Source organism: Zootoca vivipara, chromosome 6, assembly GCF_965207765.1.
Source record: "Zootoca vivipara chromosome 6, rZooViv2.hap1.1, whole genome shotgun sequence".
NCBI classification, from domain to species: Eukaryota; Metazoa; Chordata; class Lepidosauria; order Squamata; family Lacertidae; genus Zootoca; species Zootoca vivipara.
In genome coordinates, this window is record NC_142589.1 from 16,780,589 (window position 1) to 16,807,164 (window position 26,576).

Here is a 26,576-nt window from a genome sequence, read left to right on the forward strand (position 1 = left end):
CATGGTTTTGTTTTTATTTACCAAAAAGAGAATTCTTAGAAGATACAGTGAACAAAAACAGGATTATGTACAGTTACAAGTTTCTTTCCTTTAAAAACAAACAACATTGCAGCTTGTATTTTTGCCTCTTACGCAGGTAGCAAAAGCTCATCCACAGGATTGGTCCGTTTGGAGACTTTAAGCGGATGTCACAGTTACATCAAATTGGTTGTGCTTGAAAGCAGGTTTATAAAGCGGATGGACATTCCACATTAAGTCAATACTGGAAGAGTGAACATACTCAATTATGTATTACATGCACTTTTATTTTCATATTGGTATCCCAATACAGCAGGCATCCCCAAACTGCGGCCCTCCAGATGTTTTGGCCTACAACTCCCATGATCCCTAGCTAACAGGACCAGTGGTCGGGGAAGATGGGAATTGTAGTCCAAAACATCTGGAGGGCCGAAGTTTGAGGATGCCTGCAATACAGTATACTTAAGGTTTGGCCCCGTCGCAAAAAAAAAAAAAAGCACCCATGAGAGATTGTGTGTTCAAGTTTCCGCAGGAAAAAACATATTGCCTTTTTCTGGAGAGCAAATGTGAACGATTTATCTAAATTGCAGGCATTTCCCAGAAACACCATCTTTGATTAAAACACCGTCAAAAACTGACTGCCTTAGGTCCCCAGATGCTTCTGGACTACAACTCCCATCATTCCTGGCCAGCTGTGGCAGCAGTCAGGGACAGCGGGACTTGCACCCACCATCAACTAGGGACTTAGTGGAAAAGCACTGTTCCACACCAGAGACATAAATTGGTTTGATGGCCATGAGGTGCTTAACTGTCACTGTTTCCCTGGTAGACTTGGAAATTGTAGCTTGACAAGAGGGCCGAGAATTATGCTGATTCTCTTAGTAGTTTGTTTCTTGGAACTACCTTTCCCATGATTATTAGGGGAGGAATCTGTGGCTATACCAGTTTTGTCTGTAGCCAGGCTATGCCTCTTTCTGGGCAGCCCAGAGGATGAGGCAGGTATCGTGGGATGAGGTATCTTATAGATTGGTACAACCATCCTGAACCTGACTATTTGAGGTCATTCTTATTGCAAAAGCCCATGCAATGCTGAAACATAGACATGCTGTTTATAAGGATTCGTGCTGGAATGCTTAGTGATTAAACCACCAGTTGCCAACATGAAACCCGCAGGCATCATAGGGCTCTTGAGGTCTTCTGGCACCCAGAAAGCCTCTGAGCCCCTTGCCCTATCCACTCACTGTCTCCTCTGTCACAAACTGGTGAGGGTGGTTACCCGCCCCCCAACCGAAAGATACAAAGAGATGAAAGAGGAAGCTGATAGAGAGGCACACTTTCCCATTTCCTCTTTCAACTCTTTTCAAGGCTCTACTGGATCTGATGTTTACACAGAGGGGGGGGGGACACAAAGTATGCAAATACAGTACACAGGTTCTCTATTTCTGGCCCTTGAGGGCAGGGCTGAACTGGGGAGGGGGAGGAGGTGACCAGAGGCAGTGTCGCAGACAGGCCTAAAAAAGTTGGCAACTCCTCAAACAAACATTCAGTTGGTAAATGTTTAGTATAAGTTAATTGATTTGCTTACCCGACGATAAGCTTACTGGTAAGTTTTTTTAAAAGTTCCTCTGTTCATCGCGTGGCTGATTAAAAACACACACACAACTACAGCATAAAACACTGATAACACACAAAAATATGTCAGCTTGAAAGAGGTACTCCTATTTCTCTTACACATGGAAGTGAACACCCCATAAAGTGGCACTTACTGTGATATGCAGGTCTAACATATGTAATGCACAAAATGCTTGTCTTTACAGCTATGGCTGCGTTTCACTTTGGCAGCAATCCTATACACACATACCTGGGAGTAAGCCCTGAATAACTCAGCGAGGGCTTATTTCTTAGTAGGCATGCATAGGATGGCGATGTTAAACTAGCTGGTGATTGGCAGACTTGGGTAAAATTTTACCAGCTGCCAGTCCTGTCAGTGGTGTCTGGTAGGGCGGAAATCAGGGAGTCCAACAGTAGGTGGCGCCAGAGCCAACCAATTCTAATTTTGTCTCCACAGGAAACATTAAGAATGACAGCCACTCCCACCTCCTGGTCTTGCTGCAAGTAAGAAGGCAGGCAGGTTGGGGCCGGCTGAGGTTGGTGGGGCAACATGCCCAGATGGACCAGCCTCCGTTGAGCTGTAGCAATGTGGCTGGTGTTCTTGTGGCTCATGACATGCCGTTTTTGTTTGTTTGTTTGTTTTGCAAAAGGGAAGGTGTCCCTGCTGAAATGTAACACAATGCTAAACAGTATTGGGCAGCGCAACCCTAAGTTAAGCGTGTTTACTCTGCCATTACTCTGCTATTTGCAACCACATCTCTGTGGGCCGGAGAGGTCCTAGCTTATGGGCTCTCTCCCTCTTTCCCGTTCTATCCAGCACAAAACTTGGATCACAAAGACCACAGGCTACAATCCTTTATCGTGCCTACCTGGGAAGAAGCCCCACTGACTTACTTCTGAGTAGACACCATTAGGATGGCACCGTATATAACTTATAAAATGCCTTTTAGGGTGCAATTGTCCTTGCAAGAGAGTGTACAAAATTTCATGCAAACCTACTCAAAATCATGCCAAGTCTTAGATCACTGGTCTATGCTGGCCTGCTGCTGTCTACTTGTGAGTTTGCAGGCAGAGTCTGTCCTGTCACCTTCTACCTGGAAGGATGCAGCTCAGGTGTTACAGCATCTGCTTTGCATGCCTAAGATTCAACCCCTGGTATCTCCAGGTAAGGCTGGGAATAGTCCTGTCTGAAACACTGGAGTTGCTGCCAGTCAGTGCAGACAACACTGAGCCAACACAGTATGAATCAGCTTCCTTTGCTCCTATGGGCTGCATCCAACTTTAGCTCTACTCAGAGAAGACCCAGTGAAATAAGCGAGTCCTGCTTATTAACTTCGGTGGGTCTCCTCTAAGTAGGGCAAGCAGGGGCTACAACCCACCAGCCTCTGCTTCCTTCTCAAAGCAAACTTCTGGCCGTGCTAGTTGCTGACTAGAGCCATTTACCCAGGACAGAACCAGAAAACCCCAGTGTCCCCACCACCCCTGCTGTTACAACCTTGTGAACTAACCTGAAACCTCACGAGAAGGTAGGATCACCTCTGCCATTTTTTCCTTATTTTTCTTTCTTCCATTTAAAAAAAAATAGGGACCCTTCTTCTCCCTCCTTTGGTTCCCATTTCATAATTCTCAGAAGCAAGTTTTGCTATGTATATCAAGCTGGTACTCCCACATTTCCCAAGAGTCTGTTATTTACTGCCTACTTACACAGTCTCAAAACTGGAGGTGGGGTGAGAGAAGATGTTCAAAGCTGCCCACCTTCCTGACCTCTAGTGCAAAGTATTTCCCAGCCATGCTTTTAATAATGTACATTTCATTCAGAAGGCACCTAGAAATTAAACTTGGGGTGTGTGTGTGTAAGATGGCTACCAAAATTGTGTGTGTGTGGATTGTTATCAGAACTGATTATATGGCTGAAAGGTCTCTGGAGGGTTTTGCCAATAAGAGAAAGTGAGAGACAGTGGTATCCCCCCTTTTCAGTCCATTGTGTGTTTGGGGCTCAGGGATGATGGGGTGCACACCTGTCACGCAACATGCTAGTGGTTAAAAATCCCCACAGCCCCAAACCGGTCCACCTTTTGCTGGTTCTGAATCTCCAGAAAACAACCCTCTTGACCCTCTTGGGCTGAAGTGGTGGCTGACCGTTGCTTTGTAGTCTTTTCGAAATGCAGACGCTTCAGCTCAAGTCGCTGCAACGGATGAGATGGGTCGGCGGCGCTGTACAGACGACGGAGAAACTTGCTGCAGTCCACATTGCTTTGGTGGAGGCTGGGCCCCGAGCAACCGCCTGACATTTTGCCCGCTTTTTAGACAGAGTCAAAAGTCCATATGTTTCCATTCTATACATCCATTTCTTAAAGAGCGCTCTCTCTTTCTCTCTCTCTCTCTGTTGGCATGCAACTCATTTTTCTCAACCGCAGAAAATAGGCCTTGTCCCCAGGAAGCGCCCACAGCAGCGTTAATCGCTGGGATTGTATCCTTTACACCCCACCCCCAATAAAAACACCCCATGCTTCTCTGCAGCAAAGTTGTGGCAGAGGGACAGAGGGTGGCCTCATTCGTAGGGCTTCAAGTCCTTGGGAATCAGTGGTTCGGTGTCTTCATTCAGGCTCTGGGACCCTTGGGGAGGAGAGGCTGCTGCCAGGCTCTGAATGGTCTCTTGCTGGTGCTGCTTGGCCTTGTTATAGAGCAGAACCCCAACCATCACCAGGACAGTCCCGATGGCCGAGAGGCTGGTGATCTTGTTGCCAAACACGATGATGCTTAGCCATATGGACAGGGCGTGCTTCACCGTGCTGGCAACGCTGGAAATGGAGAGGAAGATGGAGTGAGACACAAAGTCAGAAAAACAGAGCTAGGCTCCCAGAGCAGGTCAACAGATTGGGTGAGACAGAGAACTGTAGGGCTGCATCCATCACATTGCTTTCAACAGTCAGGCCTTTCCCCACCAAATAATCCCAGGAGCTGTAGCTTGTTAAGGGTGTCGAGAGCTGTTAATAGACCCCCCCATTCCCCTTGATGGGGGACCCCAGGGCCCCCCAAAATTGATAGCCTATCGCTTGAAGAAAATGATGATGTAATGGGAAATGTTTCTGTGCATATGATTGGAAGAAATTGGAATCCTATGTGTAAGAAACTTATAAATGCCCCCCCAGGACAGCGTTCAGGTTTCTGTGGATTATCTGCTGAACCTATCGCTTGTAAAGTAATAACTCATGGGACTCTTATCTCCTCCTGGCTCCTGAGTTTTATTGGCCAGACCCAGGAGTTTACAGGCTTTTATGGCTTTCTTCGCCCTCACAAAGGTGCACAGCCCAAAGTGGTTTATCAATCAATCCTCCTTCCTAGGATATTCTGCAAAGTGTAGCTCTGTGAGGAAAATAGGGCTCTCACAGCACCCTTTGCAAACTACAGCTCCCAGGATCCTTTGGGGGAAGCCACGGTCGTTTTAAGTGGTATAGTGGTGCTTGAAACATATGGGGCCTACATTATGCTCCGGGGAGGCTCATTGGGTTGTATGCAATGCTAGACCCACCTGGAGATGCGATGGGGAATTGAACTGGAGACCTTCTGCTTCCAAAGCAGATGCTCTACCACTGAGCTATGCCTCCCCCCTGCCCCCCGCAAGGGCCAAACTGTTTGCATTCAGGAGTTTTGGCCCTGGCTCTTCTGCTCCATGACCACTGTTAAGCTTCAGCTTCCAATATAGTGAAGAACAGAAAGCCGTGACCATCGACAGTGAAAAATATTAAATATATTATAGTAACAGTGTAAATAATAACAAAAAAATATCTATGCAAATGCAATGGCCTGGCGCATACATTCAATGGTGTACAAACATTACTAATCTCTTTCCGTCTAAAGTGCAATAGTTCAATTGGGAATGCAATGCAAAATACAGCAAGTTTTCCCGTCGTCTGCCACAGTGCCGCAGATCCCTCACATCTGTTGCAGGGACTTGAGCTGAAGCGTCTGCATTTCGAAAAGACTACAAAGCAATGGTCAGTTGGGATAGGGGAAGGTCAGCCACCACTTCAGCCCAAAAGCCCAAGAGGGTCAAGAGCATTGCTTTCTGGAGATTCAAAACCAGCAAAAGGTGGACCGGTTGGGGCTGTGGGGATTTTTAACCACTAGCATGTGGCGTAACAGATGTGCACCCCAATTTTCCCAGCAAAATTCCTCGACTATCCTCGTCTATCTAACCTGTCAGGGTAGACAAGGATAGTTGAGGAATTTTGCTGGAAAAAGAACACCAATGAATATCACCTTTATACTTATCTGGAACATTTATGATTCCCAAGTGAACTATTGCACTTTAGACTGAAAGAGATTAGTAATGTTTGTACACCATTGAATGTATGCATCAGGCCATTGCATTTGCATAGATATTTTGTTATTATTATTTACACTGTTACTATAATATACCAACTGGCCAGGCCACGCATTGCTGTGGCTCATCCCTGTGATTCCCCCCACCCTGTCCTGATCCATGACCTATCCCGTCCCCTCCTGCCCCCAACCCACACCCAGGCGAGTTCCCACCTCCATTCGGCCTAGTCTGTAAAGGCAAGCCTCCATTCGGCCTAGTAGCTGCAGTACCAGTGTAGCCTCCGAAAGAGGGTCAAGGTTTTCTAGCTGTAGTACCAGTGTAGCCGCCGCTAGAGGGTGCTGTGTTGCAACCTCTTCTGCCTTCTATTTCCCAGCTTCCCTGGCCCTCTGATTTCAGGGTTCCAAACCAGTGGGTTTTACCTGGTTTTCATGGCACAGGTGTGACATGTGGGCAATCTAAGCGCATGGAAACACTTGGATATCCCCATGTGACGCTGTGGCCAAATTTGAACGCGATCGGGCAAGTGGTTTCGGAGAACGTCGCGGCTTAACAAACATGGACCTTCTACATACATACATACATACATACATACATACATACATACATATATATATATATATATATATATATATATATATATATATATATATAATATTTTTCACTGTCAATTGTCACTGCTTTCTGTTTTTTGTTTGGTTATATTTTCCATGATTGTCTGATTGCTATTTCCAATATAGTGAAGGGCTGATCAGGGTGATTGTGCCCACAGGCACCATGTTGGCAGACCCTGCACCCCACTATACTGTCTTTCCCACTCGTTAAAACAGCAATGGAATCAGGAAACCTTTGCCCATGTACTGCAAATTATCCAGCAACTTATTATTACTATCTGTTGGTATTAACCACATGCATCAGTCACTTTATACTGAAGACACAATGTCAGAGCAACTTGACAAGATAAATTACAACAAAATGAAAGCAAAGTAGAACCAGAAAACTCTTAAAACTTTCAAAACCCATAAAACACTCATTCAGTCCTACCCACTCTATGAAAATATGAACACCACCATGGGAGGCATCTGCAGATGGACGAGGATGGCTCCAGGTGGGTCTACCTGGGGCAAGCATTCCACAGACGGGGAGCCACCACTGAAAAGGCCACCCTCCGCTCCCTTAGGGTTGACCTACCAGGCAGTCACCTTGTATAAGTCGCCATAAGAGACCAATCTCTGGTCAAAAAGGCAAAGAAATCCATCGTTCAAATATCTGCAAACAAATCTTTTAAACCCCCCCACCCAGACAAAATGGAAGCGGGATTCCTAACCTGAAAGTCACAGGGGAAATCTTTCCCATCAAGGCATAGGCTGTAACACTTTGGAGATGAAACAGCACTCCGTCTATCAGAAGGAGCACGACGACGTCCTGGTTGTACTGGAAGCTCTTCCCGCTTTTCCCAATTACTGGCACATCCTAAGAAGGAAAGAAAAGGAAACAGGGAGATATATGAGATGCAGTGAAGACCTCATTAAAACACACAGAAAAGGGGTCGCTGAAGAGTAAGGAAACACAGGAAGCTGTGTTTGATCTATATAAGCTCATTATTGTTGACTCTGGTTGGCAGCAGCTCTCCAAGGTTTTCAGATTCTGGACACTCATGTGCATTTTTCTTACATTATTCAGATTTCCATTATGTGCAGTATTGCTTCCTGTATAATTCTCCTAGGGACAGATTTCTCAAAGGGATGTTTCAAAGACAGTTTCCTTTTTGAACAGCTGGGAGAAAAATTGTGGCCTGCAGATGGATGCGGACAAAATACACCACCTATAAGGTTTCCTATGAACAAACAAAGCTGCCTTGTACTGAGTCAGACCATTAGTCCATCTAGCTCAGTGCTGTCCACACTGACTGGCAGCAGCTCTCCAGGATTTCAGACATGGATCTCACCCAGCCCTACTTGGAGAGGCCAGGGATTGAACCTGGCACCTTCTGCATGCCAAGCCGATGCTCTGTCACTAAGCTCTGGCCCTTCATTGCTAGAAGTCAAGAGTCCACAGGTTCCCTCCTCATCTTTGCTTTATGGCGGTCAGAGCCCTTCACATACAGCATGTCAATATAATCCCCACAACAGCCTGATACAAGCTGGCATTCTTTTTCCCATACTGCTGATCAGGAGGAGGCAAGTAGAGGCCGAGGGACCCTAACTTGTTTAGGGCTGCTTAGAAATAGAGGCAAGATTTGAATTTGGGTGCTTTGAAAATGGAGAAGGACTCTTAGTTTATAGTGGGGTGGAGGGGGGGGGGAGAATGTGCAAAAAATCTCACCATGAAAAAGATCCAAGCTGGAATCAACATGATCACTGCGGCTGCACTGGTGTAGAACTGAAGCTCGGGAGCGCTATGGAAGTGGTGTTGGTTGGGGAGAATTAACCAAGTGAAATTAGTATTTTGCATGGGCTGCAATGGAAATAACAGTCAGAAGGATGAAATGGAAAAACACCCAAACTCAATACACTGATGAAACCGGAGATGTTCTTTAAAAGAAAAGCAAAACCAGCTGTGACAGAGTGATGGTTACCCACAGCAGTGGTCCATACATACGGCTCCTTACACATCGTACTTTTAAAGCGTGTGACTCCCCCCAAAGAATCATGGGAAGTGTGGGTAGTTAAAGGTGCTGGGAATTGTAGCTCCGTATGAATAAACTACGGTTCCCAGGATACTTTTTGAGGGGGGGTGGGGAATGGGCTTTAAATGCATGGAAGGTGCATGGCTTATGCTGGGCATCAACACATACAAAACTGCACTATACAGAAGCATCATGCCAATTTAACAGTCATGGCTTCCCCCAAAGAATCCAGGGAGCTGTAATTTTTTATTGGTGCAGAGAGTTGTTAGGAGACTCCTATTCCCCCCCCCCCCACACACCACCAATTTCCAAAGTGGCACTTCCCAGGGAGTTCTGAGAACTGTAGCTATAGGAGGGGAACAGGGTCCTCCTAACAACCCTCAGCACCCCTTAACAAACTGCAGTTCCCAGGATTCTTCAGGGAAAGCCATTGCTGTTAAAAGTGGTGAAGTTCCCACTCCGGGAATTTCAGCTCTATGAGTGGAAATAGATGGTCAATCACTCTGAAAACGTGATGCCTTTGGAGCCTGCTTTCAGAGGGGATTGAATGAGTGACCAAGCTTCCCACATGGAACTCAGTCAGTCCAGATTTGTCTCTCCCTGCCCCATATATGATGTCAGGTGGATATGTTTAGGGGAAGTAGCCTTGGGTGCTAAACTGGGACCCTTACTAGTCCCCAGGCTTAGAGACCTGCTTAATTCTTTTAGATACAAATCCTGCTAAATGAAACAAAATTCAACACAGGAAGAAGCAAGCTTCTTTCAGAGGGCAGATGCAGCCTGCTTTGCATGCTTATCTGATCATGTCCAGTAAATCAGAGGTCAGGGGAAGCTTGAGTAGCCTGCCTGGGCAGAGAACCAAAAGGCCCTTTGTCCTGTGTAACAGACAGGCAGCTCAGTCCAGAGAAAACACAGATGTTGGTCAAAAGCGTGAGAGATAAAGAGGGGGAAAGAAGCTGCTGGGTCAGGCCCACCTGGTCCAGCATTCTGTTCTCACAGTGGCCAACCAGATGCCTCTGAGGAAACCCAACAGCAGGAACTGAGCACAAGACCAACTCTTGCCGCTAGGGATTCCCAGCCGTTTCAGAGGCATCCGACAGTGAAAGCAGAACACAGTCGTTGTGGTTAGCAGCCATGAATAGCCTTCTCCTCCCTGTTATTGTCTAATCCTCAATAATCCGTGCTGGTTTGGGCTGATGGGAGTTGGAGTCCAATGACACCTGCAGATCATCACATGGACAACCCTTGCAGTAGCCCAAATGATGAGAAGAGTCCCAGCCCTCTCACGTGCTAGGAGCCAAGGAACTCGCTAAGACCTCTGTGAAGAAAGAGATGGATTTAGGACGGCTCTGAGAGCCCTCCTAAACTGGCTGCTGTCCTCTGAGGGAGGTGGCAAAACAAGAAGGACTCGCCAATGCTTCATCAATACGGAGGGTTTTTTGGTTTCCGAAATATGACAGGTACTTACGAGAAGCGATACTTGTCTCCGCTGAGCAGTTTTTTGGAGAAAACGTTCTGCAAGCTGCAAGGGGGGAGGAAACCGCACGTTTGTTGATGAGAAGGAACATGGTTTGTTTGTTTGTGTGTGTGTGTGTGTGTATGCATATATATATGTGTGTGTGGAATTATTATTATTATTATTTTTTAGACATGCTGCTACACAAAGGTCTCCGAGCAAGTTTCACAACACATCGCTGGGCCTGTCGCTAATTCTTAGCCTAACCTACCTTTACAGGGCTGTTGCAAGGAAAAAACAGGGAGGGAAACTATGTAAGCCACCTTGAGCCCCTTTGTGGGGAAGGTAGGATATAAATGCAGTAAGCAGATAAATAAATTTAGAAACAGAAACAGAAATACATTACAGGTGCACCCCCCCACACACACACTTATGCACCCCCCACTCAAGCATGACTATTTCATATGCCGTGAAATAAATATCTAAATGAATAAATGGGCCTTCCCTTGCTCAGCTGCCCGGAAGTCACTCGGGGCTGCTGCTGGAGTGAGGGAAGGCAGCCTTTGACCCACCAGTGATTCGGGGGGGGGGGGCTTTTCCCTGCCTCTGCCATGCATGTGTATCCTGGCAGGAGTTTCGCTGGGCACCTTTCCTGGCCGTCCTCTTCCGCGGCCAGCCGCTATGTGCGCTGGCTGCCCTCGAGGAGGCAGGCAGGTTCTCAACAGGCCACGCAGCGGTGGGTCTCTCTCTTTCTCTCCTCCCCATCTACCCTCCCTATTCAAGTGGGGTGCTCCACACTTTACACAATTCCACTTTCCAGGCACGCAGGGGCCTGGAACGTAACCCCCATCGTGTAAGGGGTGGGGATGACGCCTGTATATCATGAACAGAAGTAATGGAATTATAGAACTGTTAAGAGTTGGAAGGGAGCTAAAGGGTCCTCTGGTCCAACCCTGTGCAACTCATCCAATTCATATCTATATCTATTACACGCACACGGACATACGCACAATAACTTCACCCACTAACAGCCACAGGAAACTCTGTCTGTCTGTCTGTCTCTCTTGTATACACACACACTCATCCCATACACTTCTGTCTGCAGGCTCCAATATACCATATTATCCCATGTATAAGACTATATATTTTTTCCTTAGAAATAATAGGCCAAAATTGCAGGTCGTCTTATACATGGATAGCAGAGAGGGGACGGGCAGCAGCCAGCAGGAGATCGGCAATGCCAATTTGGCCAATCCCCCCCCATTTTTTGTTGCTGTAGTCCAAAAAAATTAGGGGTTGTCTTATACGTGGGGGCGTGTTAAACACAGAAAAATACGGTACTTACCAGTCCATGATGTTTGTAGACAAAGCTGCCGAGAAGCCTAGGACGTTGAAGCTCAGCTCTGTCGCAGTGCACAAAGCGAGCCCTCCCATGACGGGGAGAAGAGACAGGTTTACGAGCAATCCTTTGTAGGGGGAAAAGGGGTTGATCAGAGAGGGAGGGGGAAGGAGGCAAAGACATTTTTAAAGGCAATAAATCAGGCCACAGCCATACTGTATTTCCAAAGCTGCTTGGCATTTGGGTTATGGTTATGTAAGCTCAGGGACCAGAGATTGGGCTGACCTGTTGCGATTTAGGATGGACAGACCAGGACAAACAGAAGGGAGCCCTTCTTCACACGTAGGATTTGCCGCCCCAACAGCCTGGCTTGCAAGTGGATTTGGCTGCTGGTCTGGAGCCTTGGCTCCCCTTGCCCCCTGCTGGTTCCACCTGGGCAAAGTTGGATAGGTGGGCATATCCCAAAGACAGCAGGTGAGCCTTTCTCACCTAGCACCATGCAAGGGGCTTTGCAAGAGCTACCATTTCCAGAGTGGTTTAACAGACAATTCCCTACTCCCAGGGAACTCTGGGAGTTGTAGCTCTATGAGGGGAATGGGGGCCCTTAACACCTCTTGGCACCCTTAACAGAGTTCCCAGGATGCTTTGGAGAAAGCCATTACTGTTTAAAGTGAGGTGATACAGCTTTAAATGGATAGTGTAGATGCGGCCTAAGTTTCAGCAAGACTTACCTGTGTACTCTCCTAAAATCATGCGGGACATGATGACGGTAAAAATGGGGGCGGAGCTTTTCACTGTCTCAGCAAAGGAGACAGCTACGTTCTTCAGACTGACTAGGCCCAAGACCACAGTTGCAAACCTAAAAAGAGAAGAGGGGTAACAAAGTTTTAAATAACACAGCTTTTTTCTGTGTTTGTGTTTGTGTGTAAAAGCAAAACACCCATTTCTCAGCTGCTTACAACATGTTTAGATATGCACACTTTCAGGGGGAAATATATCTTTAGAAAGGCATATTTTTGAGAAAATATATTCAGAATGACAAGTTTAAATAGGGATTGAAGCATGGATTCTCATGCAGTTTTTAAAAGAAATTCACAGACTGACAAATGAACACATGCAAAAGTGAAGCAGCCTGGAATCTGTTCATCCCAATGTGAGATATAAAATAGCCACATTATTTCATATATGTATACATACAGTGGTACCTTGACATCCGAATGACTCGACTTCTGAAGGTTTTGACTTCCGAAGTCAGCAAACCTGGAAGTCTTTTCGCTGCACGTGCATTCTGCGCCTGCGCAGAAGCGGCATACGCAGTCGTGCAAAATCGCACTTCATGCATAACGGATGCTTCGACAACTGCAGACTTCGACTTATGAAGAGCGCCGCGGAACGGATCGCCTTAGTAAGTTGAGGTACCACTGTATGTATGTATATATGAACAAATAAATAAATAAATAAATGACAAGCACACCTCTCCTTAGGGGTCAGCAACCTCAGTCTTGTAGGCCAAATGTGGCCCTCCAGTCCTCTCTATCTGGCCCGCAGAACTCTCTTCAAACATTTTTGCCTGGCCAGATTATGTGTTTGAACTCTCATAATGCCTTTTTTGTTGCCTGGATGGTGTGTGTGTGTCTGTGTCTGTGTGTGTGTGTGTGTTGAAGCTAGCTTAGTGGTCAAAGGTAAAAAATTACATGTGTTGCCCTGCCCAATTTTTTATTTTTTTTTACTGCTGGCCCCATCCACCCCTAACATGGGACCCTCAGAATGTTGCCCATAAGTGAATACGGCCTTTAGGATTACAAACAACAACGAAATCCCCATTCTTGCTGCTCAGGTGGACATTCTCCTTTGTGTTGAAACAGAGGCCCAGATACAAGATCTGAGCTGAAAGAGTGTGTGTGACCTTTTGATTACTTTATTGCATTTTTTATTACTGATGAAAATCCCTGCCTTAGAAAGATTTCTAGCCGCTTCTTACCTCATCAGCCCGACAAACAACATGATCATGAGGAAGTTGGGAGGGTATGAGAGGCGAGTCTTGTGCTGGTAGAGGAAGCAAGGGACGAACATTTTGACACAGCCGATGAAAGTGGTAGACAACATCTGAACGGCGCCTGGGAGAATCAGAGCCAGAATGAGACAGATCCTTACCTCCCCGTTGCTCTCCCTCCCATTCAAAAAACCTGCATAAAAGGCTTGGTTACGGTCTATGGTAAATTTGGGACTTGAACATTCAAACAGCCCTAAGACTCTGGGTCTCATCCTACAGCATCTGCTTCTCACGCAAAAGGCCCCACATTCAATCCCAGGCATCTCCATGTAGGGCTGGGGGAGACTCTCGGTCTAAAACCCCTCACAGAACTTCAGTTCCCAGAGCGGTTTAATCATCAAGGCTTCCTCCCAGGGAATTCTGGGAATTGTAGCCCTGTGAGGGGAATTGGGGCCTCTTTAACGTCTGTTAGCACCCTTAATGACCTACAGCTCCCAGGATTCTCTGGGGGAGGCCATGAATTTTTAAATGCTGCTTTAAATATATAGTGAAGACGGGCTGTTGTCTGGATACAACTCAAGAAATATTATCATTGTTATTCAAACACACACAAATAAACCATGTATACTGGTTGCAACCGTCAGCTTGCCACTTAAAAGAACAACACAAACAAACAAACAAACAAACAAACAAACACATGAATAAAGGATTGCTCCAAACTAAGTTAGTCAGGCTTAGTAGTACCATGGACATCAAGCAAGCAGGCATGCTCTAACTCCAGCCCTGATGGTTTCAAAGGGACTCAAAAGTTACTAACTTAGTCTAAAAAGGGCGAAAGATTTATACGATCTGAAGAGAAACCAGAGTATATTACTAACTTAGTCTAGATCCAACCCATTTTGTACACCAGGGAGGGGGAACTGGTGTCCCCACAGATGCTGAAGAAGTCCCTCAGCCCCAGTCTGCATGGCCAACAGTCAGGGATGATGGGAGTTGTAGTGTGGCAAGATCTGGAGCTTCCCCACCCTGACCAAAACTGTGTATACAAGGTGCCCTCCAGATGTTGCTGAACTGCAACCCTCAGGAGAATGGGAGCTGTAGCTTGGCAACATCTGGAAGGCCAAAGGTTGCCCAGACCATTTTCACAGAGCCATGGGATCGTAGAACAGGTAGCTCGCAACTTACGTACATTTAACTTGGGCGCATCCAGCTGGACAAATATTAAAATAAAAAGGGGGGAGATGGGGTGGGCGTCTGAGAAAAAAGAGTTAAGCAATCCCACCTGCCATGGGACACAAAGTGTTTTGACTATATGTGGTTGTGGCTTCGTGCCCTATCCCTGGAATGTAACCCCTGAGTAAGTTATATAATAATAATAATAATAATAATAATAATAATAATAATAATAATAATAATAATTTATTTATACCCCGCCCATCTGGATGGGTTTCCCCAGCCACTCTGGGCAGCCTCCAACAGAAATATTAAAATACAATATTGTTGAGAGACGTCTGCATTGTAGAGCAAGAAGGAACCCCCTGCAAGAAGAAGTAATTACCCAGCATGCTCGGCTCCCCTTCCAGCAGCGAAAGGATGTACTTGTTAAGAAAAAGTGTGCAAAAGCTGAAGAAAAACCACAAGGTGAGGTAGATGAGTGCATGGGAGTTCCAGATGCCCAGGTCCGACTCAATGACAGTGGTTTCAGTGATGGTGATCTTCAACACGTTCTCCTCCGGGACGCTGTCGCTCCTGGCGATGACAAACTTCTCGTTCCGGGAATGGAAGAAGGAGCCGAGCTGGAAAAACCCTTTGCTTTTGGACTTCTCCTCCAGGAGAGAAGAAGCAGCGGCGACACCGTCAGCATTCTCCAAATTCTGGACGCTTGCGAGGGAGGCCATCGTGAGGCCCCAAAACAACAGCTGGTTGTCTGGGCCCAGCGAACATCGGCCAAATGCGACGCTCTGCTTAAGTGGGGAGAAAGGTTCAGCACCTCCAGCAGTCCACACAGGCTATCCTCCAAAGTTGTTCTTGCTCACAGGGAACTTCAAGTGCTCTTTCCAGAGTACACTTCCATTCTCTGCAAATATATATTTTTAAAAATCAATTTTAAAAAACACCCCTCCTAAAAGGTTTGCAAAATTTGACTTCACATTTCCTAGGGATTATGATTTCAGAAGCTAGTCTAGTCGTCGTCATCATCATCATCATCATTATTATTTTACTGTACTCCATAAAATGTGTTCTTGTACACCGCCCTGGGATCTTTTCATAAAGGGCGGTCTATAAAATTGAATAAATAAAAAAATAAACAATAGTCCACAGTCAAGTGTCGTATACTGGTTAGAGCAGGCATCCCCAAACTTCGGCCCTCCAGATATTTTGGACTACAATTCCCATCTTCCCCGACCACTGGTCCTGTTAGTTAGGGATCATAGGAGTTGAAGGCCAAAACATCTGGAGGGCCGCAGTTTGGGGGTGCCTGGGTTAGAGTGTCACGCTAGGACCTGGGAGACCAGGGTCCAAATCCCCCACTAAGCCATGAAGCTCACTGGCAGTGTTAGAAACTGGGATGGAAAAGCTAGGAGCCAAATGGCTTCTGGGACCTGGGTTGTGGGCGCCAAAACAGAATGTCTAGTCACCACTGGGGGTGGGGGTCAGCAACACTTTTTATTTATTATTTTGATAAGCATGAATGAATACGCAATTCACATAAGTGACACATTGTTAATATCACATTTTTTATAGCAGAAACTGTTAATACATGTTTATTTTGGTGTTTACGATAAAAATATTGGTACCATACTTCAGTTTTCAAAACACTCTACTCTTTATTGTTAAACTCCTTAACATATTCTAGATTTATTTGTGGGGCATAGGAATTCGTTCACCCCCCCCCAAAAAAAATAGTCTGGCCCACCACATGGGAGCAGGGAATTGTCTGTTAAACCACACTGTGTTAATAATTCACATCATCCCTGACTACTGTATTGACTTTGCTGGCTGGGAATTGACAGGGAATACAGCCTAACATTTTGGAAACCACCAAGATGAGGAAAAGCTGTTCTCAGCGTTCGAAACTCCCATCCTTCTAGGTGCGTTTTGTGACAGGGAATTTCATTAATGTGAGCAGTTTTGGAGCTCTGGGGGCAGTACTGAGCCTAAGATTTCAGATTAAACTGCCACTGCCTCCCCACTTCCAGCCACTCTCTGAAGACTGAAGAAGGGACCCACATAAGAAGATTGGGGAGGCGCGCAAGGGGAGTATGGCTTTGGTTTTTTGCAGTCTTCAGATGAGGACTAGACCATGTGAAAAATGAACCTAAGATTTTAGTTGCAGTTCATTCATTTTCAGCTTTGTATTCTTGTTATAAAAAAAGTGTGCCTAGACACTCCGTTGTGGTGCCCATAATATAGGTTTAAAGTGCCATTTGGCTCCTAGTTTTCATATCTCAGTTTCCAACCCTGGCTGTTCTATAACAATGCAATGCCACCATCTGTGATCCTACAGGAACAAAATCAATTGTACATAGACAAAGTTATTGGAAGGGACCCCCAAGGGCCTTCTAGTCCAACCCCCTGCAATGCAGGAATCACAGCTAAATAATCCTCCCTCCCTCCCTTATCCTCAAAACAACCCTGTGAGTCGGGTTAGGCTAAGAAAGTGACTGACCCAAGGTCACCCAATGAGCTTAAGGGCTGAGTGGGGATTTGAACCTTGGGCTCCCAAGTCCTAACCTGACACTCTAACCAGAGTGACGTAAGAAATAAGTATACCACCAGCCCAACTGGGCACTTTCAAAGCTGAAAATGATTTCCTAGCTAGTTATCCCTGTGAAATACACACTTATCAATTCTATTAAAAATGCACGCAATTCCCTGTTAAAAAACAATAATATAGATTCTCTTAAAATTCTCTGCTAAATCTGTGTCGATTTTCAGTTCCTACCCCCTCAAAAAAAATCCTGAAAATGCACACAATGGAAGTATTTGCCGTTGAGTTGTCATTCTTAGAAATGTTTACAAAAATTCCAAGTAATGCTTCACAGCTGTTTGAACAGACTGGGCTATAGCTCTATAAGTTTTACTCAAGAGTAGACCCACTGAAATTAATGTTCCTAATGTGATAATACGCAAATTGGGCAGTGTGTTTAAATCACAGTATCAGCATGACACTGTGTAAATATACTTAAAAAGTAAGCTCCACTGAATTCAATGGGGCTTCGTGCCAGTTAAACATGTATAGAATTACAGCCTAAGATTTATTTCTTCAGCTGCTTACACACACCCAAATCAAATATTTCGGTTCAAATCCTGAAGGTAGTTGGCAGGGAAGCGCATTTTTGGGAAGCAGGGCCTCTTGGGGATTTGAAACCTCTCGGAGAAACCCACAACATTTTAAAGCCGTTGCACGGATCTCGTTCCAAGCGCCAGCTCAACAAAACCACGGCGGGTTGACTAAAACTGGCTTCTAGACAAATAAATCAAGAGGTAATGAAATATTTACCCTCTAACATCCTCAGCAATTTTGCAAGAAGTTGGAAAATGGAACAGGGAAGACGGCTGCCATAAGAACTTTAACCAGTTTGCTGAGCTATTAAGCTGGCATCAAGACAGATGCGGGGGAAGGAAACAACACAGAACAAGCCAGTGATTATATGCCACGTATTTTGGAAATTCTCTCTCTCTCTCTCTCTCTCTCTGCCCCCAATCTCACTCTCTGCCAGAATGCATGTATGCATTTTCAAAAACAATGAGGTTGAAAACAATACTTTGTGGTCACCACAGCGGCAAAAAGACACTCCTAACATGTTCCCACTTGGAACAGAGATGGAGGAGGGTCAGAGCGAACCACATGCACAGAAAAATATTTGAAAGTTCCGTTAAAGGGCTATCCACCCCACAAAATGAGTGTGATGCGATCCTGCTGTGCAGCGGGCAGTGTGGCACAGTGGTTAGGATGGTGGACCAGGGAGACCAGAGTTCAGATCCACCCCCACCCCTGCTGGGCTGTGAAGTTAATGGCATGACCTCGGGCGAAAAGCCGCCAACTCTGAGCCAAACCTACCTCACAGGGTTGGTGTGAGTATAAAAGGAGGGAGAGGACCATGCATGCCTCTTTGAGCTCCTTGAAGAAAAGGTAGGATATAAAATATAATAAAGTAGTAAGAAATAAATGAAATGAAATGTGAGGGATAGCAATTGATTAAATTGCTTCAGGGTGTCCCATGGGAAGCAATTCATACATTAAATGCACTATCTATCTATCTATCAATGTAAACTGGGCATGTGGGTTACTATCCACTTTTCTCCGAAACCGCATCACTGATTCCGTTCAAATTTGAACACAACGTCCAAAGCCAATGTCCGAAGGCCCTTATAAAGACAGGTGTCACACCTCCGCCAGGTGAAACCCCAAAAAAACCCTGTTCCAGAATGCACCACTCAGCCAAAAGTGCATGCTGGGAAAAGAACCAGGTTGCAAACCAGCGCCCTCTAGCGGCTGCTACACTGGTACTACATCTATAGAACCTTCCCACTCAACAGCACCTCAGCTGCCGTTTACATACTAGGCCGAAGCCTTTACAGATTATGCTGAATGGAGGCTGAAGCCTTTACAGACTAGGCCGAATGGAGGTACTGACTCCCTGGGTGGGGGTTGGGGGGGCAGGGGATGGGATAGGTCAGGACACGGTGGGACCATTCACAGAGATGAGCCGGGGAGTGGGGGGAAGAGGGGATGTGATACATTATGGATCGGCACAGGGTGGGGACAGTCACAGGGATTAGCCACAGCAATGCGTGGCAGGGCCAGCTAGTAGCTTATACTTTTGGAAGCTTATATTGTTGGAAGCAGTGTTTAAGGGGGCTTGACCCTAAAAAGGAACCAAGTAATAGTAGACTGGCCATATCTGTATTTACTTTCCATACACCCACCTGCATTAGTCATTTAAAACAGTACAATATCACTTTAACAGTCATAGCTTCCCCCTAGGAACTGTAGTTCATAAAGGGTGCTGAGAGTTCTTAGGAAACCCCTGTTCCCTCACAGAGGTACAATTCTCAGAGTTTTTCTGGGAAGAGGGATTAACCCATTTCTGGCGAGCATAGTACAGTGATACCCCCAGTTATGAATTTAATCCGTTCCGGAGGTCCGCTTGTAACCCCAAACCGCTCGTAACATGAGGTGCGCTTTTGCTAATGGTGCCTCCCACTGCTGCTGCGCTGCTGGTGTGCGACTTCCACTCACATCCCGGGGCAAAGTTCGCAACGAGGGACATCTACTTCCGGGTTAGCGGAGTTCGTAACCCACAGCGTTCGCAAGGAGGACGGTACGTAACACGAGGTTCCACTATGGGAAACAGAGGTCTCCTAACAACTCTCAGAAGCAGGAAAGATACAAAGTATGTTTGCCAAGAAGCAGCATAGCTGTTCAGAATAGGTGCATTTGCTATGTAATTGCAAGGCTTTCCTGTTTCGAGTGCAACAGAATCCAGCTTTTTATATGGTTCAGGTGAATGGAAAAGGGTCGGCTGGTGGCAAGGTCCTTCAGAGGGCATTCTATCCCAAACCATCGCTCAGACCATCCTATCCCAAACCATCGTTTCATATCAATGAGGACTCAGAATTCTAGTTATAGGCCAGTGAGGGTTCAGAATTCCAGGGAGAAACTTGTGATTTATTTATACCCCCACCCATCTGGCTGGGTTTTCCCAGCCACTCTGGGCGGCTCCCAACCGAATATTAAAAACACAATACAGCATTAAACATTAAAAACTTCCCTAAACAGAGCTACCTTCAGATGTCTTTTATCCTTTCTGTAGTCCCCTGACCAGAGGTAACTAGGGCAGGAGACCAGCAAAACTGTCTAGTAGCTTTGCTTGGCCTGCAAAGAACGAGGGCAACTCTATAGCCCCCTCTTTTGAAGCAGCAATGATAAAATTTAAAGTATCAATGTTCGAGCAACTGTATACTTTGAGTGACCTATTTAAGCAAGAATCAAAGCCAAGAGCTGTTTACTTTGCAAGTAAATCTTACATTTATTTATTTTTATTAAAGTATTTGGTACAATTCTGTGGGTCTGTTCATCTCCTCTATCCCACTACTATATGTAGTAGAAGGTTAAAGGAACAAGCTGTGATAGTATCCACAGTAAAGTAAAAGGTTAGGCAAAGCAGGTATATTTTATTTAAACTGTATGAGGCAGGGAGCCTACGGGAGTTCATAAGAAATTGGTAGGATAGCAAACAGTGGCTGGGTCCAGCAGGTAAGATCCTGCACAAGCTCCTATTGTTGTCCTTTCCCCTTTGCCTTTTATAACACACCTTATTTTTCGTTCCATAAGACACACTTTTTTCTCCTCCAAAATGTACGTGTAAGAGAAAATGTCTGTGCGTCTTATGAAGCGAATGCGTGACCCCTGGAGCCGAATTGCCCAGGAGCTAAAGGCCAATTTTGTGTGTGTGTGTGTGTGTGTGTGTGTGTGTGTGTGTGTGTGTGTGTGTTTAAGAAAGGCAAGCAAGAGGGAAAGAGAAAGGAACCAGCTCAGCAGCTGATTGCAAGAGATCGGAGAGGGAATTAAGGGAGCTAGCCTAGGCCTCAATTGTTGTCTCCAGAGGGAGACATGTGACTGGCTGATTAGATTATCTGTCTGGAAACTGTAGAAATGCAGAGAAGCTAGAGAAGCTGCAGAACTGTGAGTTGAACCCCATAAAAACAGGTTTTTTCCCTTTTGCAAGGAAACTCAGCAACTTTGAGCTGATCCTAAAAAATGGAGCTTTCCTCCTTTGCAAAAAAGATGCACAACTCTGAGCTGACCCCCCCCCCCCCGCAAACGGGCCTTTTCCCGTTTGCAAAAAAAGCTGCACAACTTTGAGCTGATCCTAAAAAAAAAATGGAGCTTTCACCCTTTGCAAAATAAGCTTCCTCAAATATTAAATTGGGGGGAGGGCAAAGGCACATAGGCCTCTAGGAGTTGGCTGCTAAGCCTAGGACAATTCAAGAAAGCAAAATATTTTTTTCTTGTTTTCCTCCTCTAAAAACTAGGTGCGTCCTATGGTCAGGTGCGTCCTATGGTGCGAAAAATACAGTACCTCATTGCTTTCCAGAATTCTATTTAACTGTAAGCTATCCCGAGAGCTAGATGAAAAATGTTCTTAATAAAATAAAAAATATTTCTTTTGGTGCTCTGCTCTTAACTTTTTGTGCTGATAGCTCTTGCTGGTTTGCGTGATTTCTCGGGCGGGGTGTGGGTGCTTTCTACTTCACCTAGTTTTGCGGGAGATGTTTGATCGTCTACCATTTCAATGTGCAAGGAGCCTCCTCGAGTTGAACAAAGAATAGGGTTGGGTCCAGAGTGACTAAGGTAGTTGAACTTAGTGTTTACTGAAATCAGTGGAAGGCAAGTCATGAATCATTTGTCCCACTGATTTCAATGGTGCCCCTAGTTCAAATAACTTAGAAAATTTGACAAATTCGTGGAGGCTAGGGCTATCCTAGTTCTGAATGAAGAACTGTGAGGCAGGTGCTGGGATTTTGTGGGTGAGGCAGGAAGAAGAAGAAGAGTGCTTCAGAGAAGAGTTTTTATTATTATTATCAAGAACAGGACGGCCAGAACTGCCACTGATATCAACTGCAATGCTAAGATCTGTAACTTTTAAGATGTTCCATTTCCTACTCCCTCCCACTCATTTCCCATCTCGCTTCAAATCTCTTTATATTGTGACCTGGGGGGAGACACAGTCATTTTTGAAAGCCACTTTGAGAGACATGCTATAAATAGCATTTAGCAACAGTTAGCTAAGTAGAACCTCCATGTACATGCACAGTTATCAGATGCTGAGAACCACAAGGGAGCTAAGTAGCTCTCATGCCTCGTTTCAACAGGCCTCTGGCCAGCCTCTGTTGGAAATGGGATACTTGGCTAGATGGGACTTTAACCTAACCCAGTGGTGTCCAAACTTTTTTCAAAGAGGGCCAGATTTGATGAAGTGAAGGGCCGTTGGGGCTGACCAAAGTTGTTGACCTTTTTTAAAGGATTGAAGTAGTTGAGGTTTTTTTTAGGATTTTACCCTAGGAAATAAACTGCTACAGTGGCCGGATTAAACCAACTGGCGGGTCGGATTGTTGTTGTTTAGTCGTTTAGTCGTGTCCGACTCTTCGTGACCCCATGGACCATAGCACGCCAGGCACTCCTGTCTTCCACTGCCTCCCGTAGTTTGGTCAAACTCATGTTCGTAGCTTCGAGAACACTGTCCAACCATCTTGTCCTCTGTCGTCCCCTTCTCCTAGTGCCCTCAATCTTTCCCAACATCAGGGTCTTTTCCAAGGATTCTTCTCTTCTCATGAGGTGGCCAAAGTATTGGAGCCTCAGCTTCACGATCTGTCCTTCCAGGGAGCACTCAGGGCTGATTTCCTTAAGAATGGATAGGTTTGATCTTCTAGCAGTCCATGGGACTCTCAAGAGTCTCCTCCAGCACCATAATTCAAAAGCATCAATTCTTCGGCGATCAGCCTTCTTTATGGTCCAGCTCTCACTTCCATACATCACTACTGGGAAAACCATAGCTTTAACTATACGGACCTTTGTCGGCAAGGTGATGTCTCTGCTTTTTAAGATGCTGTCTAGGTTTGTCATTGCTTTTCTCCCAAGAAGCAGGCGTCTTTTAATTTCGTGACTGCTGTCACCATCTGCAGTGATGACTGCTGTCACCATCTGCAGGACAAAACTCAGGCGGGTCGGATTAGGCCCCTGAAACGGACTTTGGACATGCCTACACTAACCCAACAGGGTGCTTATTAAGTACAGTAATGGTGACGATTAGATAAAGTCATGATGGTAAAGGCAAGTCTATCAGCTAGTCACTGATAGTCATTCAGTTAGTCACGATTTCTAAACAGACCTTCCATATGCAAAGTCTATTTTGCCTTTTTTTCTCTTTCCTAATGGGACAGTTTCAACTTACACAATTCTCAGAGTCAGGGCATAGCCCCAAGCACACAATTTTTGAGGGGGCATGAACCAGGCACCCCCATGCAGGTGACCCCAGCATGGCCCTGCATGCTGCTCCTTTCTACCCGCCAAGGGCCACATTGGCCAGCCGCCCCCCCCCCCCGGTGTAGGCAGGCAGGAGGCACAGAGTGGCCCTCCTTTGCTCTGTCCAGTCCTCACCGTGGTGTCACTGGCGAGGGCTGGGCCAGTGTCCTCCCCCCACCCCTGCACACACACACGGCCTGGGCACTGCCAACCAAGATTCCATCATGGTCTCTCCCAAAAATTTTACATATCACTTGGGAAGACAGGCGAACAAATACCAGTGCAATGGAAGAAGCAAAGATCACCAGTGTCAAAGCAATGATTCTTCAACATCAACTTCGTTGGATTGGTCATGTTGTTCAGATGCCTGATTATAGTATTCCAAAGCAACTATTACTACTCTATTCCAAACTTGAAAATGGAAAGCACAATGCTGGTGGTCAGCAAAAGAGGTTCAAATACTTTCTCAAGGCAAATCTTTTAAAAATGCATTATAAACACTGACAACTGGGAAACACAGGCCTGCGAGGGCTCCAGTTGGAGAACAGTCTTTACCAAAGGTGCCATAGGCTTTGAAGACGCTCAAACTCAGGACAAAAGGGAGAAACGTGTTAAGACAGGAGTAGGCAACCTAAGGCCCGTGGGCCGGATGCGGCCTAATTGCATTCTCAATCCGGCCCACGGACAGTCTTGGGATCAGTGTGTTTTTACATGAGTAGAATGTGTCCTTTTATTAAAAATTCTTCTTCTTATTATTATGCATCTCTGGGTTATTTGTGGGGCCTGCCTGGTGTTTTTACATGAGTAGAATGTGTGCTTTTATTTAAAATGCATCTCTGGGTTATTTGTGGGGCATAGGAATTCATTCATTCCCCCCCCCCCCAAATATAGTCCGGCCCACCACATGGTTTGAGGGACGGTGGACCAGCCCACAGCTGGAAAAGGTTGCTGACCCCTGTGCTAAGAGGAAGGCACGCTTGGCAAACCCTCACCATGATCAACTCCCGCCTGGAAACCTATGTCCCCACTGTGGAAGGATATGTGGATCCAGAATTGGCCTCCACAGTCACTTACAGACTCACTGTTAAGACTGTGTTCATGGAAGACAGTCTTACTTGGCTACGAGTGATTGCTGAAGAAGAGGAACATGTAAAATGCAGAAAGTGTCAGATTTCAACTTGAAAGATCAAGGTTCACACTCAGCGACAAAGCTCTTTGATGATCTTTGACTATACACCCTATCATGGCCTAACCTACCTGACAGTAATAAATATCATTCTATACCTAATCACACACAGAGGCAAAATTAGACCCTGGAAAAAGCTGCCCAGTGATTCTCATGGCTAAGTGGGGGAGATTTGAACCCCAGTTACCCAGATCCTAGTCTCACACACTAAGCACTACACCACAACATCAGTGTGCTATTACATACACACAAACACACAGTGTGGGTACAGCTACAGAGACACCTCTACATGATCTGGTGAAGTCCAAAAGGGTTCATGGCACAATTAATCCTTTAGGCTGTATACCCCACCTAACTTTTTAAAGCACACCCTGCAAGATTCCTGGGGAATGTAGTTTACCCCTCACAGAGCTCTTAACAACTTACAGTTCCAGGGATTCTTTGGGAGAGGAAAAATTGTGTGTTAACCCTGTTCTGTGCTCATGCAGCCTTACTTTAAGGTGCTAATTTCTGATTCAGTTCCAGGGTTAATTCAAAGACCGCCGCTACAATACCACCACTGCCAGCCTTTATTTCAGCTGTATCTACCACCCCACACTTTACCCTTGGAAGGGGGTGCGGGGGCTGGTGATCCCTGGTTTAGCCGATGAGAAATACCCGTACCCACTTCAATAGTTTGACCACTATATTCAGACCTCCTGAGCCCTGGCAATAATTAAAAAACCAGCCAGGAATCTCCCCGCCCCAAAATTAACAATTGCAAGACGCCGCGGCAGAAATAACCATTCAAAGAGACACAAACACGCACCGCGTTGCTGTGCTGAACACACAAAACAATATACAGTACAGTATTGCAATCCCTGCAGCGCCACCGTTGGAGGGGGGTGGGGTGGATGTGGATGCGCTTAGCTTTGCAAATGTCTCCAGCAACTTCCCAATTTTGGGGGTGTGGGTGGGGTGGGAATTACCCCCGACATTGCAATGCAATCGCACAATGCTTCCCCCGACACACCCACCTGCCTGCAGTCCCGGAGAAGTCTCGCCTTTCCCTTCCGCAGCCATGATCACGGCCGCTTCAGCGAATGGAGAAGCCCCGCCTGGTCTGCAAAGGGCTCCTCCTCTGATCGGGCGGAGCAAGGTGTTGTGGGAAGTGAGAAAGAGACCTCAAGGTCCCAGGTTCGAGCCCCGCGTCGGGCAAAAGATTCCTGGATTGCAGTGGGTTGGACTAGATGACCCTCGCGGTCCCTTAACAACTCTTTGATTCTATGAATGCGATGAATACTTTAATTCTCAAGGCGACGGAGAGCGACTGGCACTTAGGACCAGGCTCCTTTGCCCGGCCCCAAACCTGACATCGAAAGGTGACTGTGCCGCTAGGCACGTGCAGAGCGCGACGAATTTCCCGGCGTCTCTTTTCCGGGTTACTGTCGATTTTGCAGCCAAATATAACTAGCAAGCGTTAGTTAATACAAGAAGGGGCTAACGATAACAGAGTTGTAAGTTTCTAGAGACGACTCAGGTCACACACCCTCACCTTAGGGGAGGGAGGAAATAATGTCCCCCGCCCCTTCGTTCTTTCTTTCGCCGCCATGAAGCTGAAATATTTCCAATAAGCAAGCAAACAAAATATGTCCCAGTTTATGAGAAAATCCAAGTTTCTAGACTACTTGAGGAAGTCCCCCCCCTTTACTTTACTCCAACCTAGGTATCAGGAATGAGGGGAAATATGTGTGAATATTGTGGCACATACACAATATATTTAAAGGACCCCCCACCCCGTAAGAATGCTAGGAATTGTAGTTTATCCCTCACATAGCACCCTAAACAAATTACAGTTCCTATGGGGGGATGTGAAATTTAAATGCTTGGGTGTCTGCACAGACACACACACCCCGCCACCGCCCAGTTCCCATGGGCACTTCCAGCCTAAATATTTTTCTTTCTGCAAACCAGGGCTGAGGAAACTTTGGCTCGCCTCTCAGAATGG

At 46.0% G+C, this 26,576-nt stretch overlaps 1 protein-coding gene across 1 annotated transcript; it reads right to left on the reverse strand.

Moving 5' to 3' along the window:
* SLC35E2B (solute carrier family 35 member E2B) lies at nt 1–25,711 on the reverse strand. Its single transcript, XM_035119941.3, has 9 exons — nt 25,606–25,711; nt 14,929–15,447; nt 13,359–13,494; nt 12,109–12,236; nt 11,384–11,504; nt 10,051–10,104; nt 8,279–8,351; nt 7,281–7,426; nt 1–4,430 (listed from the first exon to the last, which is right to left on the reverse strand). Exons 2-9 carry the CDS (start codon nt 15,266–15,268, stop codon nt 4,181–4,183), a joined length of 1,248 nt encoding a protein of 415 aa, XP_034975832.1. The 5' UTR covers nt 15,269–15,447; nt 25,606–25,711; the 3' UTR covers nt 1–4,180.
* Nucleotides 25,712–26,576: the final 865 nt, after the last annotated feature.

Coding starts and splice junctions, on each gene's coding strand:
- SLC35E2B (XM_035119941.3), bottom strand. CDS start 15,268: ATGGCCTCCCTCGCAAGCGTCCAGAATTTGGAGAATGCTGACGGTGTC. Junction 13,495..14,928: donor AGGGGAGCCGAGCATGCTGG/GTAATTACTTCT, acceptor TGATTCTCCCAG/GCGCCGTTCAGATGTTGTCT. Junction 8,352..10,050: donor GGAGACAAGTATCGCTTCTC/GTAAGTACCTGT, acceptor CCACTTCCATAG/CGCTCCCGAGCTTCAGTTCT.